Source organism: Cryptomeria japonica, chromosome 3 (genome assembly GCF_030272615.1).
Source record: "Cryptomeria japonica chromosome 3, Sugi_1.0, whole genome shotgun sequence".
Lineage (NCBI taxonomy): Eukaryota > Viridiplantae > Streptophyta > Pinopsida > Cupressales > Cupressaceae > Cryptomeria > Cryptomeria japonica.
The window spans coordinates 285,591,622-285,608,844 of record NC_081407.1 but is presented as its reverse complement, the minus strand read 5'-3'; the positions used below and the strand labels follow the sequence as shown (position 1 = coordinate 285,608,844).

At 33.8% G+C, this 17,223-nt stretch overlaps 1 protein-coding gene across 2 annotated transcripts; it reads right to left on the bottom strand.

The window, feature by feature from the left end:
* Positions 1-852: 852 nt before the first annotated feature.
* On the bottom strand, positions 853-16,967 carry LOC131029623 (E3 ubiquitin-protein ligase APD2). 2 transcript variants are annotated; one of them, XM_057960187.2, is made up of 11 exons: positions 16,639-16,964; positions 16,226-16,498; positions 12,613-12,719; positions 12,276-12,398; positions 12,025-12,115; positions 7,701-7,775; positions 3,925-4,007; positions 3,676-3,822; positions 1,818-1,887; positions 1,372-1,678; positions 853-1,163 (listed from the first exon to the last, which is right to left on the bottom strand). In XM_057960187.2, exons 3-11 carry the CDS (start codon positions 12,703-12,705, stop codon positions 1,088-1,090), a joined length of 1,065 nt encoding a protein of 354 aa, XP_057816170.1. In that variant the 5' UTR covers positions 12,706-12,719; positions 16,226-16,498; positions 16,639-16,964; the 3' UTR covers positions 853-1,087. The 2 variants fall into 2 exon arrangements, with proteins under 2 accessions (XP_057816170.1, XP_057816169.1); XM_057960186.2 differs by having other exon boundaries at positions 16,226-16,967.
* Between the last annotated feature and the right edge of the window lie 256 nt (positions 16,968-17,223).

The following is a 17,223-nucleotide window of genomic DNA, read 5'->3' as shown; positions in this document are numbered from 1 at the left end:
TTCCTTCAATGGAACTTCTATCCACCACATTAAGTAGTCAATTAATGTAAGAATCCCTTTGTACCCTACATGGTAAATAATATTTATCATGCCAATAAATTCAAGATCCTATTCACCAAATGGTTGATAGGTAGGTGAGAATTTCCACTTTCCTATACAAAATTAGCATTATTGACATTTTCTCACCCATTGATGGCAATCTATGAACATTGTAGGCCATTAATATCTGTCTTGCATAATATTTGTGGTTGTGATAAGAGAAAAAAAATATCCCCTAACAATCCTTGATGGAACTCTTGGAGTAAGATATGTATTTGGTCTTTATCTACATGCCTACGTAGGATCCCATCAAAAATATTGTAAGAGGAACCCACTTACTAATAAATAAGGAATTCCTTAAAGCTAGTAGGGCTCTTCTTTCTGAAGAAGATAAATCACTAGGGTACTACCTAATTTCCATGAATTGGGCTCTTTCATCAATCTATGACCTTGGCTCTCCTTCATTTTCAAAGTATTGGAATATTACATTAATTAGACAGTTTTATATAGATTAGATTAAATAAATAAATGTTAAGTGTTAAATAAGTTAAATTTGGGTTGTTACATTCCCGTAGGTTGGGTTAGTTTTATATGAGCAAATAAAGGCTTTAAAAATGCCAATGGATTCAATGTAAAATCAATCCCCATGAATTCAATCTATATTATTATGACTTTGATATTGTGTGCAATAATTTAATCACAGTTTTTGTGGTTGCTCTACCATTTTAACATGGTATCAGGGCAAAAATGATGATGATCTATGAGAGTAATGCTGAGAAGAATAAAAGGAATATTGCTCTTTGCTGATACGTGTTGAATATTTTGACAAAGGAGTCCAATTTTTTATTTGTTGGGTGTTACATTTTATTCAAATTTCAACTTCTGTAGAAAAAGAAGTTTGATAAAAAAAATGGACGAAGGCAGGAATGTGTGCAATAGAGAATAAGTGATTTGCAGTTGAACTAAATTCAACAATACTGCTTTCAATGGAATTTTGTGGAAGGTGGAACACAGAGACAATTAATGATATATATGCATATCAGAATTATTACACATTAAATATTTTTTTAATATCTTGAATATCGTTTCTACATATGGGGCATTGGTTGGATGCTTCCTTTATCCTGCAAATAAGGTCAATTTAAATTAGTGAATGATAGAGAAAATTATGTAACAATAATGTCCAAAAAAACATACAGCCTCTTCAACGAGACACAAATCGAAAACTCATTTCAACCATACTTTCAAGTCAAAATGATATTTTAAGTAAAAAAATAGATTGCTCAAATTTCAAAAGGTCAACGGATAGTTAAAGCTTTGTAGATTCTTCACCTAAGACCACAACCATAGCATGTTGCAAAATGGCCGCATGGTTGGAAAATGCTATCCTTCTTATCTTCAAAGCAGATGACACAAACATTTTCCTCGCTTACTTTTTCCACAACCATCTTAACTTTCGAAGAAATCTTTGAATTTGGTTCTTTGTGTTGAACAGAATTACTATAAATATTTGCTGCTTGAGAACGATTGTGTGCTTCTTGTTGTGAATTCAAAGGTGTTTCCTCTGGAGACAAGTTTGACAGATCTTTTGGCTTGCAAATAAAGTACAAATTGAATAATACTGCAAACAGTAAAGTACCTGAAGCAGCAATTATTAGCTTAAATTAGTGAACAATGCATATTTCTTACAATCTCAGTAAACACAGCGTAATCTTGAAACCAAACTTCTTTACAAAATTATTATCATTTTGTTCTGATAAATTTGAGACTGAACTAACCATCAAATATGAGATACGTCTGCCAGCGAGTCCTATATGAGACCTCAACATTCCAAACATCAAGGCCATCCTGCATGGTAAATGGAAGTAAAGACAAACAAAATATTAAATTATGAAAACCAATAATTCAGAAGGTCATTCACTGTCTAAAATATGACTGCAAAGTTTACATGAAATTTTTTATCAAATACTATTAGTGATCATCAACATCTAAAATAACCAAAATTTGAGGGAAAAATACAAATATGTACAAATATGTAAAGGTCCCATGAAAATGTTCTAAAGCAAACAATTGAGAAAAATATTCCATAATTCTATGAATTTAATAACTTTATCATATAATTTATTATGAAAAGAATCTAATATATGAATTGCCACCATCAGATTTCATCAACAGTTCAAAAGAAACCAAAAACTAAAACTTGATCATCATGCATCGACCAATTTCACAACTTACAAAAGATAGTGTAGTAAATCTTGGGCACAAAGTCTAGATATGATAAACCCAATATATACTTTAAAGTTTAAAGGGTGACAAATCATAAGAATGGTTTTCAGGACTGGCATGCACCTGATTAACTTAGATTGTCCAGTTTGCATAGAAGTAACTCATTTAAAGATTTATTGGTAAGTTCCTTGGATATTCCAACGGAAACAACTTTCATTGCTCTACTTCAGCTACTTTGTTAAAATGTTACAGAAATAGAAAGGATTTGCTAGTGCTAACAGCCCAACACAATTATTAAAAACAGTATAGAAATGCAAATGACTGCAGAACATGGAAAAGAATGAAGCTACATCACATATACAAATTATTTTTGTAGGAAACCCAAAACATGGAAACTCAAGCAAGGAAATGGGTTGTGCCTCTGTTCTTCCAATATATTCCATCAATCAGTAAATGCAAATTGTAAAGAGTGGCTCCGAATAGAGTAAATCAAGTACTATGGATTTAAATAATATCTCCTTTATCATATTAGTACTCTCTGTCCTGCAAAATCAGACTATAATTTTCTATGTTGCTTAAACTCTCAAACAATTTCTGTTTCTAAGGGTGGTATTTCTCAGATCATGAGATGTTCCTTTCTTGATCCAAGGATCCAGGTGGCTGCTAAGAAAGATGTAGCTACTGACCTGGGGCCCCTATACATGCTAAGTTCACTCTTTTTTATCTGCTATCATTTTGATTGTAGGTATCAGTTTAAGTTGTGGTCAGTTTCAAGTTTTCTATGCTTGGCTCTACCTTGTGCCTTGCTGGTTAGGCCATTTAGTTTTTTGGGCTCTCAATTTAGCCTTTACAACTTTTGTCTTCACCAGTTTGACCAGCCTCTTTTGTACAAATGCTTTTAATTTTAAAGGTTGAAAACCAACCCCTATAGAACCCTCAATTTACCGATTAAAACAACATACATGGCCATCAACTTTGTAGGGACACTGCCCATCAGTCACAGCCCCTAATCTATATATCTAACATATATCCTTATTCATTTCTCCTTACCTATCATATTATTATTAACTTTATTTTGTATTTCAGTATAATATTACATATTTACCATGTATACCTAATATGTATATTATAGTTGCACATGCTAATATATATTTGTCCACATTATTTGGAAATATTTTCCATGTAGATGCCCTAAAATTGATCAAAAGAATGGAATCTCTATTAAAAAGGTAAGAAAAAATTTCTACCCTGGTGCTATCTTTGTAAACTGTTAAAAGAACAAAATATCCACTTCATTTTCATTAGCATTAAAAATGAACAAGAGAGTTTTTAGTTTACAAAAATGTGATGGATCCATCCTAAACCATCCAATGCGAAAAATCCTCAAGAATTTGTGATAGTAGTAATTACCTGTGGCTTATCAGGAGTTGTCAAGAGGCCAACCTTGGAGCCCCTTAGTGATGGTAAAACTTTGCATGATTTCACATCCAGTAGACACCAAGAATTTGCTGTCTCTGTCTCATATGTTTTACTTTTGATCTCCATCCGAAATTTCATCTGTATAATGATCATTAAATAAATTCAGAGAAGTGAAGAATGATAACCACCAAATAGAATAAGATCTCCACTGCATGTAACAATGTTCTAGAATTCACTTACTTCAACACTCTCTTCATTAAGATTCCCTAATCCAAAATAGTAATCATTATCACTGCCAGCTTCAAAACTAATCTTCCCATGACCTGTTCCATAACAGTATATAAATAATAAGTTTTAGTAAAAAAGAACAGTTTCCACCAAAATATAGTGTGAAAATTTCCAAATGTGAGTTCATGAAATAAACTTACATACTTTTAAAGGATTAAGTAATACGCAACATTTTCACAAAGTAATCTAATTGAAATTATGTAATAGTGACCTCAATTACTTAGAATTGAGAGTGCCACGAGTTTACCATAGTACATTTCAGGATTCAAAATGCAGCTACCCTTAATTTTCCTTTTGAAGGATGCAATTCAAACAATGTTTATCATGTGTCAACCAGACAGTACTTGTTATGACCAGGATTGACTAAAAATTTCTTTCCCAGTTCTAGGGTATTTGTCTTTCGGCATGTCCATGACTGTGTGTATGAGCACATATGTATACATGCATGTCTGTATACATGTAACCCATTGAAGACATCAAAGGTCTTCATTGGACTTCAACAGTGACAACAAACCTTAGAGAAATGGGCTAAACTAAGAGAATGGATCAAATAATAGAAGATACGTTAAGCACCCATATAGCAGTTTGACAGGATATCCTTTTTTGGAATTTCCATATGATAACAGAAAACACTAAAGGAATATAAGCTTTCAGAGAAATTCACGGGATTGATCTTCTCCGCTCATTGACTTTTTTATAAAACAGACTAATATATATAATATCAAGAGGGGCAGTTATATAAATTCCGATCCTGGGTGTGAGGCTGAAGACTCTGTATCAAAAGTTACTGCTGAAAGCACAAGCATTTGAAATACAAAACAATCCTACTCAAATTTTCCATTACCACTTTAAACTTGGAAAACAGAACTACTGACAGGCATATAATAAGGACTCAATTCAGAGTAAAGAAGTAAAGGTACAAGCTATTACAATACATATTTCGAAAGATCAAATATCAGTCCAGTCTGTGGTGATCCATGGTTTCCTGGCCTGATGTCTCCAAACTGGGCACATGCTGGGAGAACAATATGATGATATATCCATGCGTGTACATGCCCTCTATACCCCTTTGACCAAAACGAGTAAGAACTTCCCTATGGTTCATATCTTTCTGTAGTTTATACGAAGTACAAACATGTGGATATGGAATCTCTTGCCTTCCGTTGAAGAATTTCAATTCCTGTTCACCCAAGAATTCAGTACAAAAGCATACATGTTAAAGAACATGAAAAATCCTCTCCAACTCTGCTAGAGCACCTTATTCTACCCACTTCTCTCTATAACACAAGATCTCAAAATAGTAAGGCTCTTGTCTATGCTTACATCAGTAATATCCTTTGTTAAAAGATTTTGGCCCGTCTCTCTTTCCATCATGTTCCTTACAATGGAATATAAATTATCTTCCATAGGCAATGGCCTAGATTTGTCAAAAGAGAATCCATATTGTTCAAAAAGTACTCAATTTAAATGAGGCAAATAAATGCAAACAGCCAAAATCTTCAGCTTGGTGGCTGATGCTTCTCCAACATGCTTTGGCATGAATGAAAGCATACTTGTGCTCCTAGGCACAAATTCTAGTTAGGCTTAAGCAGCTTCATCATATCCTTTAAGATCTATTAATGGTGTTTTTCTGATTAATCATTAATATGATAAAGACTAGAGTATACATGCCCATTTTGGATTGCCTCTTTGTAAAGAATGGAGAACGGTATTTGGTATTTCAATCTAATCCATGCCTGCTTATTTAGAAGTTTCCCTTAATCTATGAATTTCCATTGAAATGGAGAATAAGAATACTTGTCACTATTACTAGTTTACTACTACCATTTGTTGTGAGATTCGATAAGAAGGCACCCTGTCTACTTCTATTTGTTAATGTTAATTGTTTGCTACAAATATACAGAAAAACCAAATTGGAAGCAGCCAAAATAGGATTTCCCCACTAGCCAATGATCTCCAAGAGTATCTCCATCAGCCCTAAGTCCAGGCTGATCCTTTGGTGACATTACTTTAGCATGCATTGGGAATTCTTTAGTAGTTGGGAGTTAGGACTCTACAAAATTATGTTTCTGCTAGAGACACTGTTGATGTGTTCTTCTATACCATCCAAAGTTGCTTTTTAAGCTTGGACTGTATTCAACTGTTGATTTAAAGCTTTTAGTTTAAAGGAGTTTTTGGGTTTATTGAGTTTTTCCTTCAATAAATAATATACTTATTTTCTGAGTTTCCTTTCCTTTTCAAGAGTTTCTATCTTCTTTGGCAATCCCTTGCTGGTGGTCTCATAACTTATTGTACTTTGCAGTCCCACTGACCAAGCTTGGTCATCCATGGGCATGAGCATAATTTCTTTCGTTCTCTAATGTTCTTGCCCAACATCTAATACAAATACAACTCCTGTTTACTTGTCTCTAGATGCAGAGATCAATCTTTTCAAAGGAACTCAAATGATAGAAGGGAGGCTTTAATGGATAACAAGACATTACTCCATTGCTTATTCTAATGTGTGTGCAGCAAAATATTGAACATCAACAATCTAGTCATATACTCACATGAAATGTAGATCATTTTTACACCTGCCAGCTTGATCAGAATAAAACATATTTACACCAATGCATTGGTTACTTACGGCCATTTATGTTACTTGCAAGTTCTATTAATCAGATATCCATCAAAAGTCCTGAAATATTTGAACAACAATTTGATTACAGGAGAGAAGAGGAAACCTGCCCTAGTACAAATATCATGGATCATCTTCCTCTTGCTCACCAGTTCATCCTCTTAGAACATATTCTCTTTGGTTCTTCATGTGAATCAGAGTGAAATGCCATATGCTTATTTTGTATTTAACAGTAGCAGTATAATTTTTAATTCTTATATAAAGTCAGCTGGGTATTCCTTTTATTATATTTTTATTACCTGATGGTTTTAGGATTCAAATGCCAAGTTTCATGTCAGGATTGTCCCACAATTCATGAGTAGCAGCTCACAAAAGCCCATCTCTTATAAGAGTGACTGTTCCACCTGGTAGTCACTGATTCAATGGGGTGCTCACAAGGGTGAAGCAAAGGGAATTCTCTAGAGGTTCCCCATCCCATAACTTTTAAGAAAGCAGATAATCAGCCATTGGAGTCTCTAAAGAAAGCAGATAATCAGCCATCAGAGTCTCTGTAGAAGCAAGATACCCCCTTGTATTTCACAGAGACGCACCATGTAGTAGGTAAGACTAGAATTAGAAGCATTACAGCTTCTAGAGCATAGCTGCAAAAATGCAAAGCCTGGATAAAAGTGGGAATCAAGCAAATCTCATTACTAATCATAAATTTATTGCATTAAAGGTTGATTTCCAGGTTAAAATGTTGCTACCCAAAATTGATTTAAAAAAGAAGATTGTTTGGCTTCTTCCAAAGTTGAATTTCCTTCGTAATGATTCGAAACTTTGCATCAATGTGTCAATGATTTTGCATGATTAAAGAGACATTGTTAAAAATATCAGTGTTCCATTTCCTTGCAATTATTTGGTACAATCAACATCTTTGTGGTTCTGTTTTCATGGCATATATTAGCAAAGCGTGCCCTTTATATTATGTTGAGGTGAGTTGAAAAACATGTTGCAACTATTTCAATATCAATAAAAATAGAAGTACTAATGTATGGAAACTGCATACAGGCAATATTTATGAGCAAGGTCATATCATATGACACCAATTACTGAATTTAGTGTTACATACCACTTATAGGTCTCCATAGACTGCCAGAATCTGGACTGGATGGATCTCTAACCCAATCACTGAACTGAGCTGTTCCTGAAAACAAAAACAAAAAAGAATGGAAAATCATTCTTGTATGAAAATCTAAAAAATTAGCACCCTATGAAAGTATAGGATCTGTGTTGAAAAAATTTATGGAAATTTGTCTATTGAAGCTGTATGGTTACTCAGTCAATGGTAAGGCATATGTATAGTAACTCAAACAATGGGTACGGTGTAAGAATGCCTTGATCAATAAAGTATGATTAATATTAAAAAAAATCTTATCCATTCAAGTAATATGTAACTCAAGATTTTGAAGCAAGTCTTATTTATGAGTTTGTTGTCCACATTGAAACCAGCTAGTGTTTAAGTGAAGAAAATTCAATGAGGGAATTGTTTCATCAACAGCTAACTTATGACTACTCTCAAATTGTCAATCATAAGTGTTGGGAGTTAAATAAATACATGTATATAGTACCAAAGATATTGATCAACTTGTATCTATATATTGAACTTATCAGGAGCAAACATCCGAGTGCAGATCAGATATAAGTGTAACTTGATTCCCAAGTGGCAAATATAGGTTAAGGAATTTTGAAACTAGAGATTTTCATGCACACAAAGATGCAACTGCAAGAATATATAATGCAAATGCAGACAAACGAAACAATGACGATTCGTTAAATCCTTGATTCATAATTCATAAACCACACTTACAATAATTATTGGAATATGGATGTGTCTCTAAAAGCCAAATTGATTAACCCATAAATCATCAAATTTACAATGACCAAACTTTAAAGACAATAAATTAAATATCAAAATGAAAAATCAGTATGAAAAGCTCCAAAGATCAATGGTATTCATCTCAATCTCCACCTTCTACATTATCCAACTTGAAATCACTTAAGTTTGGCCCAACCCAAATGATAGGAATCATTACTAGAAGCATGCTCAAAAGGTAAATTAGGTGTTAATTATCCAACATAAAAATGTTCACTTTAGCTTCCATTTTCTGCTTGAAAACATAGCTATTTTCAGAAGACATGTCTAGTTTCCTTATTAAAGATTTACATACTACAACATTGAAGGCTTGTATTTGTAAATGTAGCACATTGTTTCCATGTTTAGTACTCATAATCCTAGGTTAGTTATGTGTCATATGGGATCATGGATAACAGGCTATGGGTTAAGGGTAACCTTAAGTTTATTGTTTGATCACTTTGACCTATCATAGGCCTTGTGTCATATCTATGGAAATTTTGGGGGAGCCAATATCAAAAACCTTATCAAACTTAGAAGAGGCAAGAAGGAAAATTGCTCAAGGTTGCAATACGTGTACTCTGCATATTGCCATCTTAATTATAGAGAAATCACCCTTTTAAGGTCTCTTATGTTAAAGAGGGCCTTATGTCCATACATAAAAGATTTTATAAATGGGTGAGTGGTTACTAACTAATAGGATCAGAGGACATGAGTCACCATGGATATGATTGTGACCGTTTGATCGCCTTCAGTAGATTTGAATCATCACCCTCAATGTCATGTCAAAGGTGATCATAACAATGTCTAGTCTCAAATGACCAACAGTCAGGGATAAACTTAAATTATGGTTGGCGAGTCACCATAAAATTATTGTACGGTATAATAGTAAACATTATACATTATCAATATCCTTATCATCATGTGTGGTATAATTTTGTATTAAAATCTCTCAATAAGGGATGTTCTATAGCATTTTATCCATGGGTGGATGGATGGTAGGAAGCGAAACTTAATCAGTTTCCCCATGGCTTCAAGAAGATAGTTGGTGTTCTTGAAGTCAATTTATACCTCTAGTGAAGTAAAAAACATTGAGACCTTATGCAACTCCACCTACATAATCATGTTATTATCAACTATTTGAACCCTATGTTTTTCTCTCTAGCTCATTCAGAGCAAATGAGGAGGATATGGCTGTCCTCAACAGGCGTATGGGTGCATTGAACTACAATAAGAACCTTGGAGACATTAATATGATGAGTTACAGGTCTATAAGGGTGTTGATGGGAGATTGTTTTGTTCACCTTTATTCATTTGTAGAAAAGCCTCTCTGCAGCCAAGTAAAAAACATTTATGCTTTAATTTTCAAGTTCACTAAATTCCTTACAATTTTATGCATGTTGTCCTTGCAAATTGTGGTGGGAAGGTTTTGGTACAACACCTAATTTTCAAACCCTTGTCATCCACATTTTGTCACATCATTATAGAACTTACGGTTGTGAGCGTGATTAAGTGTTTTTAAGGCCATCCACATAAAGAAGCACGGCAGATTGACTTAAAAGCACTTGAATGACCTTCAATTGTGTGCAAAGAAGGTAAAGGAGAAAGAGAAATATAAGGCACTTGACTTCAACGACATCAATTCATATTCCAATTGGGTTGTTGACAATGTGAAACCATTGACAACTAAGAATGGTATGGCTGATTTAGAGATGGGACCACCAGAATGACAAGCGAAAGTGGAAACATAAGAGGAGGAAGGTAAGCCATCAGTGGAGGACTCATCACATTCACAACATGCTCCAAAAAAGGATGATATTTTTCCTCAACAAGAAGTTGCAATAAGACCATCCAATTCGAGGACACCTACATTGAAAATATTATTTGCATTAACGTTGATATGTATTGAACTCATTTTTTGGTCTATGATATTTATTGAATTCTAATTTTGATCTATATGACGTAAAATAGTAATTTGTTCCCTAAGTTCAGTAGTATGAATGTCTTTGAAGAATTTTTTTACGATGTTGTGTGTCCTAATGTTCCAAAAATTTTACTAAGGCTTTGTCAAGTGTGTTAGTCAAGTTAATGTCAACTCCAAGTTTTTCAACTATGCTGGAGCAAATCTTTAAGCATAATTTTAATATTTATTGATATTTGGGTACATCGGTATAAGAAACCAAAGGCCGTATTTAATCTTGTAATATCTCTAAATGATTTTCCCATTTCCTTTGGTTTATTACACAATTCTTATAACTTGATTGAGATCTAATCAAAGCTTTTCTTTCTTTAAGTTACATCAACTATACTTAACAAATCTTCTTAAATCCAAAAGTGGTGGATAAGATTAAGCCCGAATTTGGTAGGTTCATCACAAGACGAGATCATAGAATTTGCAATCTTCAAGACAAGTACAAGATGGATGCTTATACACAGTATTACCATGTACAAAGTTATATGTTCCCTCAACCTCTTGCAATCAAAATTCTGTCACAAATAAGCATTTCTAATCTTAATTTTAACATTTGTACCATTCCTTCGCATTTTTAAGTTGTATTGACTTTCTCCAATTTCAATAGATTGCAAGTTCTTCTTTCGCCAAGAAGGATTGGACTGCACACTCCATTATTCACTCAACTAAGCACAACCAGTTGGCTGCCAAAAAAAAAAAAGACTTGATCTACATCCATTCCAACTTGCACCTCCTAGAACATAAAGAAATCGACTACAATGGGTGGTGAAGAATTGGGATATAGCCCCTACGTGTGCCAACTTGCATGCATCAATTTTAGAGCTTGCCAAAGTTGATATAGATGACGACAAGGCTCCTATGTTCATGTATCCAGTGGGAGTGGCACTACGGTTGCTTGTAGTTCAAATGAAATTGATCCAAGTGATGACTTAGATCTAGATGCTTTCGATAGAGAGGAAGATACAATTTTTTGATTGTATTTACTGTTTTCAAGTTTTGTAATGATTTGACATATAGATATACGAATGAATTAGAAAAAATGTATTTTCAATTCTATTTAACTTGTTTTTAGTATCAAGTATCAAATATGTTTTAAAATTTGTAGTCACTAGTGCATGTGTATTTTTTGTATATTCACACACAGAGCCATACCTGCACCCAAGAATTTTTTTGTCAAACTGGCACACCTGAACCCAAAACTTGGGCCTGTTCTTGTACCCCTACTAGTAACATAGTTCTCCACCTTTGTGTCTATCTCTAATAGATCTTTGGATTATAAACTATGATGTGGCAAATGCTATATAATCACAAAAATTTGCAACAGGATCTTGTCTTTTTATTGTTTATATCTTCAATGTGTGAAATGTTATAATTATATGTTAAATTTCTTCACAAGATATATGAAAATTGAGAGATTACGTTAACTTGATCAAAGAAAATGTCTAAAAATCAACAAACTAATAACAAACTTTGCATGCCAAGATATTCTTCATATAACACAAGATGGATTGACATTTAGAAGCAAACTAAAACTTTACAAAAGGTTAAAATTTTATGTGAAAAAATCACCTTTTGCAACAATTAAGAACAAGCTGGATGTGGAAGGTAACTCGTATACCATATTTACTTCAGATCCTTGGTTTAGCCAAAAGGCCCATTCCTAACCATGCAAAAAGCCATAAGAAAACAAAATTAACTTTATGTAATATAAACAAAATTAACTTTATGTAATATAAACAAAATTAACTTTATGTAAATTAACTATATCTGTCCACATTATTTTTTTATGTAATATAAACCAAAAGGGTTTGAAGTTTTACCTGATGATGATTTCCTGAAACCACAACATTATGTTCCACAGTCCATTCTTTTGTTTTATTCAATGAAGGTTGATTTTCAAAAAGATATAGGCGGACTCCTGGAACTTGATCAATATTTCTCACCTATACAAATCCAAAATAAAAAGTCAATTTTTATGTTCAAGAAACTAAAAGAGAAATGCATGTTATTAAACTTATCAAGAGACCCTTGTACCAAATTGACTATTTCTGAGAGCACAAATGTATTTTAGAAATAAGTAATATGCTTATCTAAACAAATATGCAAGATTAGTAGAATAATTACGATATTTATCAAATGAACATCACAAAGACTTACTGATATGCTCTCAACAAGCAGTTCGTTTGCTTTTAATAAGTAGGAAGAGTTGAGTCCAATTTCCATTTGTTTAGAGCCATATGCATCAAACATCAACCAAAATGATCCTGAATGGCATTAAAAAAGGAGAGATTAGCCATGACATAGTACTAGACAGACTAATAATAAATCAAATTTTGTGCTAATACAAACTTAATATAACAAAAATAATTGCTCTTTGTAAAGAGTAGTTTCCAGTTATTTGTGATAATTAGAGAATATATAATAATTTTTAAAAAAGCATGAACAGTCCAGGCAGCTACAAATTGGAGTTATTTCCAATTTAAATTAGACAAAGTGACATTTATAACTAAGATCTGGGAGATAATCTAATGCTTGTATCAAAAATTCAAATCCAATTATTATTATAAAATACAATACAGCCTTCATCTTTGCACAAGAAAGGTAGACAACAAATCAAAGGAGGTCAATGATTTGGTCGATTTAGAGCCACAAACACAACCTTCAATGTCGAACAAGGTGCTGCAACAGAGTGCAAGGATCAGAAACTCTCCCCAAGTTTCCACTAGACCAGGGAAGAGGAAGATAAAAAATTTGTAATATGAAAATTATGTATTATGACGATGATTTTCAAAGGCGATCATCATAAACTCATAATTAGAGATTATATATTAAGTATATAAAAATCATGAACACTCCAAGGTGGCATTTATAACAAAGAGCTAGGAGATAATCTAATGCTTGTATCAAAGATTCAAATGCCATTATTATTATAAAATACAAAACAACCTTCAGCTTTGTACTACAAAAGGTAGACAACAAATCAAAGGAGGTCAATGATTTGGTCGATTTAGAGCCACAAACACAACCTTCAATGTTGAGCAAGGTGCTGCAACGGAGTGCAAGGATTAGAACCTCTCCCCAAGTTTCCACTAGACTAGGGAAGAGGACGATAAAAAAATTGTAATATGCAAATTATGAATTATGATGATGATTTTCAAAGGCAATCATCATAAATTAATAATAGTTGGCAGCTAGCTATTGTATCAAGATTCCACGTGATGATGCAATTTTGTATTCAATTTGTATTCAAATGAATCAAATTTGATAGAAAATACTTTTGTAATCATTTATGTACACATAGGATATATTTTGTCATTAGAAGTTTGCAAAAACAATGTGTTTTTAAAGAAATTTAAGCAAATTTTTAAGTTGCCAAGTCACAAATTTTGGGTCTGCCAAGTTTTTGCTGAGTTTGAGTCTACCAACAATGGTTCTATTACTGTTATTCTTTAAGGCTTTTATCCTCTTTCTAGGCTAGGGTCCCAACAAAAGCCCCACTAAACTATCTGAAAGTACTATTATTGTGCAAAAAGTCATAGATGGATAGAAGATTCATGCATTTTTCCAATGTAATAGTGAGACTTCAACATTTAACGCAATAATACAATTGGGTTATATTTGCATTAATCCCATACTGGCTAGAATTATGAGAGAAAGGTGACCTGTAACATTAGAAGTGCTTAGAGTACTTGTTTGTTAGCAAGATTCTCTTTATAACTATTACAAAATTACACAAAGAAACTAATTAGAAGAGCCTTGTTTGTTAGCAAGATTCTCTTTTTAGTTATTAGCATAAATAACTATTCAATACTACATTTCTCCATGTGATTGTGTGAGTATTTATTCAATAATTAATTTTAACATTTATTTAAAATCTCATAATTTATAATAAATTATATAATCACCTTTCAAAAATCCTTTACGTATTACGATAACTAAAAACAATTTTTTTCCTCTCTCATATAATGAGGTAAGCAAGAACAAAATTAAGCAAAAGGTTGCTTAGTGAATTATGCTTCAGGAAGGATTCTCAAAACTCAATTTTGATGGTTGGTGTGTTGCAACTCGCAAGGTAACCTAGGCTAGGTAGGTGTTGGGAGTGATGGTTTGGTCACCCATGGGCTAATTTGTCATAGGGGGCTTTTACTTCCTAAGCAATAAAATGAATAATGAAGTAGAGACCTGAATCTTTTTGGAAGGCCTCGAGATGGCAACTTCATTTTTATGTAACAATTTAGAGGTTGAAAGTGACTTGTTGTTGAGTCATTTGTAGGGTGATCACGAATATGGTGCCAGAATGGAGCCTAATTGTGAAACTCCTCCCTAATGAGGGATAGAGAAGCTCTTGTTTCAGCAAAGGTTAGTGATTCCCCCAATGAATGCGGGATATCTAACTTGTTGACATAGGATTTTACCACTCCCCCACAAAATATTGTGGAACCAACTTTTAGATCTCCATTTTTAAGAAATTGGTGTGTATTGTAATGAATGGGCAAGTGGTATGGTACCCACTACCAACATGTGAAGACTTGGCACATATCATCTCATTGCCAATTTTATAGCACTCACTTGGCAATTATGAGGGACTCCTTTAAAAGTTCATCGATCCCTATCTGGCAGTGCATTCTTGGCTATCGTTGTTTCGTTTTTTTCTTTTATTGTATTGTCTCGTACGTTGTAGCAAATGATGGAATCCAAAAGACTCTTGCTTCAACACTGCACCTCTAGTAGGGACTCCACTTATTTGGGGCTATTTACAATTAGCACTTCCACAATACCTTTTGCATCCTAGACGAGATCTTTCTAACAATAGAGCTCTGCACCCCTAGGCCTCCATAGTTACAAACTTCAAGTTGAAATTGGGTCCAACTGTGAGTCGAGCTCCCCTTAGGAGATTTTGGCCCCATTCTCCTACAACAAATTGAAGAGATTCTCAAACTCGGCCAAGTTTTCATGTCTTTGGTGAAGAAGCATTCAAATGTGGCCCTATTTTATCATAAACTAGCTTTATATATTGATGTCTGAGAATAATTTTAAGGCATAGTACCTATAAATCTCAAAGTGCCTTCACCCTCCCAATGTTATCCATCAATAGCATAGTAAGAGCTAAACATCACTCTTTTTAGGAGCCTAGGACCAAAATCAACCCCAATTTTTGGGTCCATTCGTAGCTCTTGATATGGTTTTTCTCCACAGTTTTTTATAGCAAGTTCTTTTTTACTACTCTCTCTTTCTGGCAGTTGTACTCATCTCATGACGGAACTGGTATTATGTAGTTTTATTTGGGAATCGGTATGTTGTTGCTTCACACTTTTATGCACCCTCAAAGTTTTTGCAGAAGCTTTTCTTTAAAGGAATCGGCCCCCATAGAACCCACACTAAACAAGCAAAACGAAATTGGAAAAAATATATATAATTTTTCAAATAAATGTTTAGATCAATACCAGAAAATAAATTGAATTTTTACTTGAACGACATATTACCTAACATGATCTATTTTCAAATTCATACACAGATTTTGCCAAAAGACGCATTCTTACTTTAAAGATAGATGCTGTCTTACTAAATGCATTATATATATTGCTTCTGTGCAGATGTAGAATTCTAGTTACTTCAATTTTTATATCTAACATATAAGTTTTAGTAATGGAATCTGAAAAAAGGTTTAATAATATAATTTCACAGACATTAAAACAGTGTGCGTTTTTTCCAGACAATAAAAAGGCTTTTAAATAAAGCGTGGTATAAAATTGCTAATATCCCCACTTACCAAATACTGCAAAGAAGAGAAGAACAACAACAACGGCAATCCAGAAATCTTTAGAAGTAGGCTCGTACGGCTCAAGAAGTGGCGCCCTATTCTCCCTCGGGTAATCATCGCGCCTCCTCCCTCTCAAATTATTACTTCTTCGAGAGGCAGAAAAATTGATCAGGGCTGAGGAGCCGGCTGAACTGAATGCCGACCTTCCGCTAGAGAACGCTCCGCCTGAGCCGACTGAACTGAATGCCGACCCTCCGCCAGAGAACGCTCCGCATGAACCCCCTGCTCCGTGAGCTCCCATATTTTTCAAGAAACAAAATTAAAAATGGTTTTTGTTTTCTTTGTTATCAAAACAAATAGCAGAAAACACAGGATTATACAAAATTAAGATGAATGCGTCAATCGTCAGCTGTTCTTTATACCATCTTCTATTCTTATTATAAGTGCCTACATTGCTTTCCCAGAAGACGGTAGGAAGCAGAATAGGGAAATTAGTAGGAAAGAAATAGGAACGGACCATGCAGATTAGGTGGAAGGCAGTAGGAAGCAAACTGTAAAAATTGGAGGGCGGATTTTTCTAAAAATAGAGATTTCATTGAAAGTTCCCTGACCAATTTACAATTGAGGCTTGTTGTGACGGTCACGTAAGGGTTTCGAGGAAGGAAAAAGCTGGCTCCACCTCACAATTATCGGGTTTGTTTTTTTGCATGAAACGCACCCGCTGATTTGAACGACGGCAAATATCTTTTAAATACCATGCAAGACGATTGCACGTTTTTGAGCCTCAACGATTTTTTTTCTATTTGTCGGAGGCTGGGTAAAGATGCAATTCAAATCGAATTGTCCATGCAGCATTCACACTGTACTATTGATCGTGTTTTTTATTTAATAATTATTATATAATTAATTAATAAACACGATCAATAATACAATCTTGGTGTTGGATTGACTGACGTTGACGTTCAAATAGGGTAATGTCTACTGTACCATTGACCGTGTTTAATAAT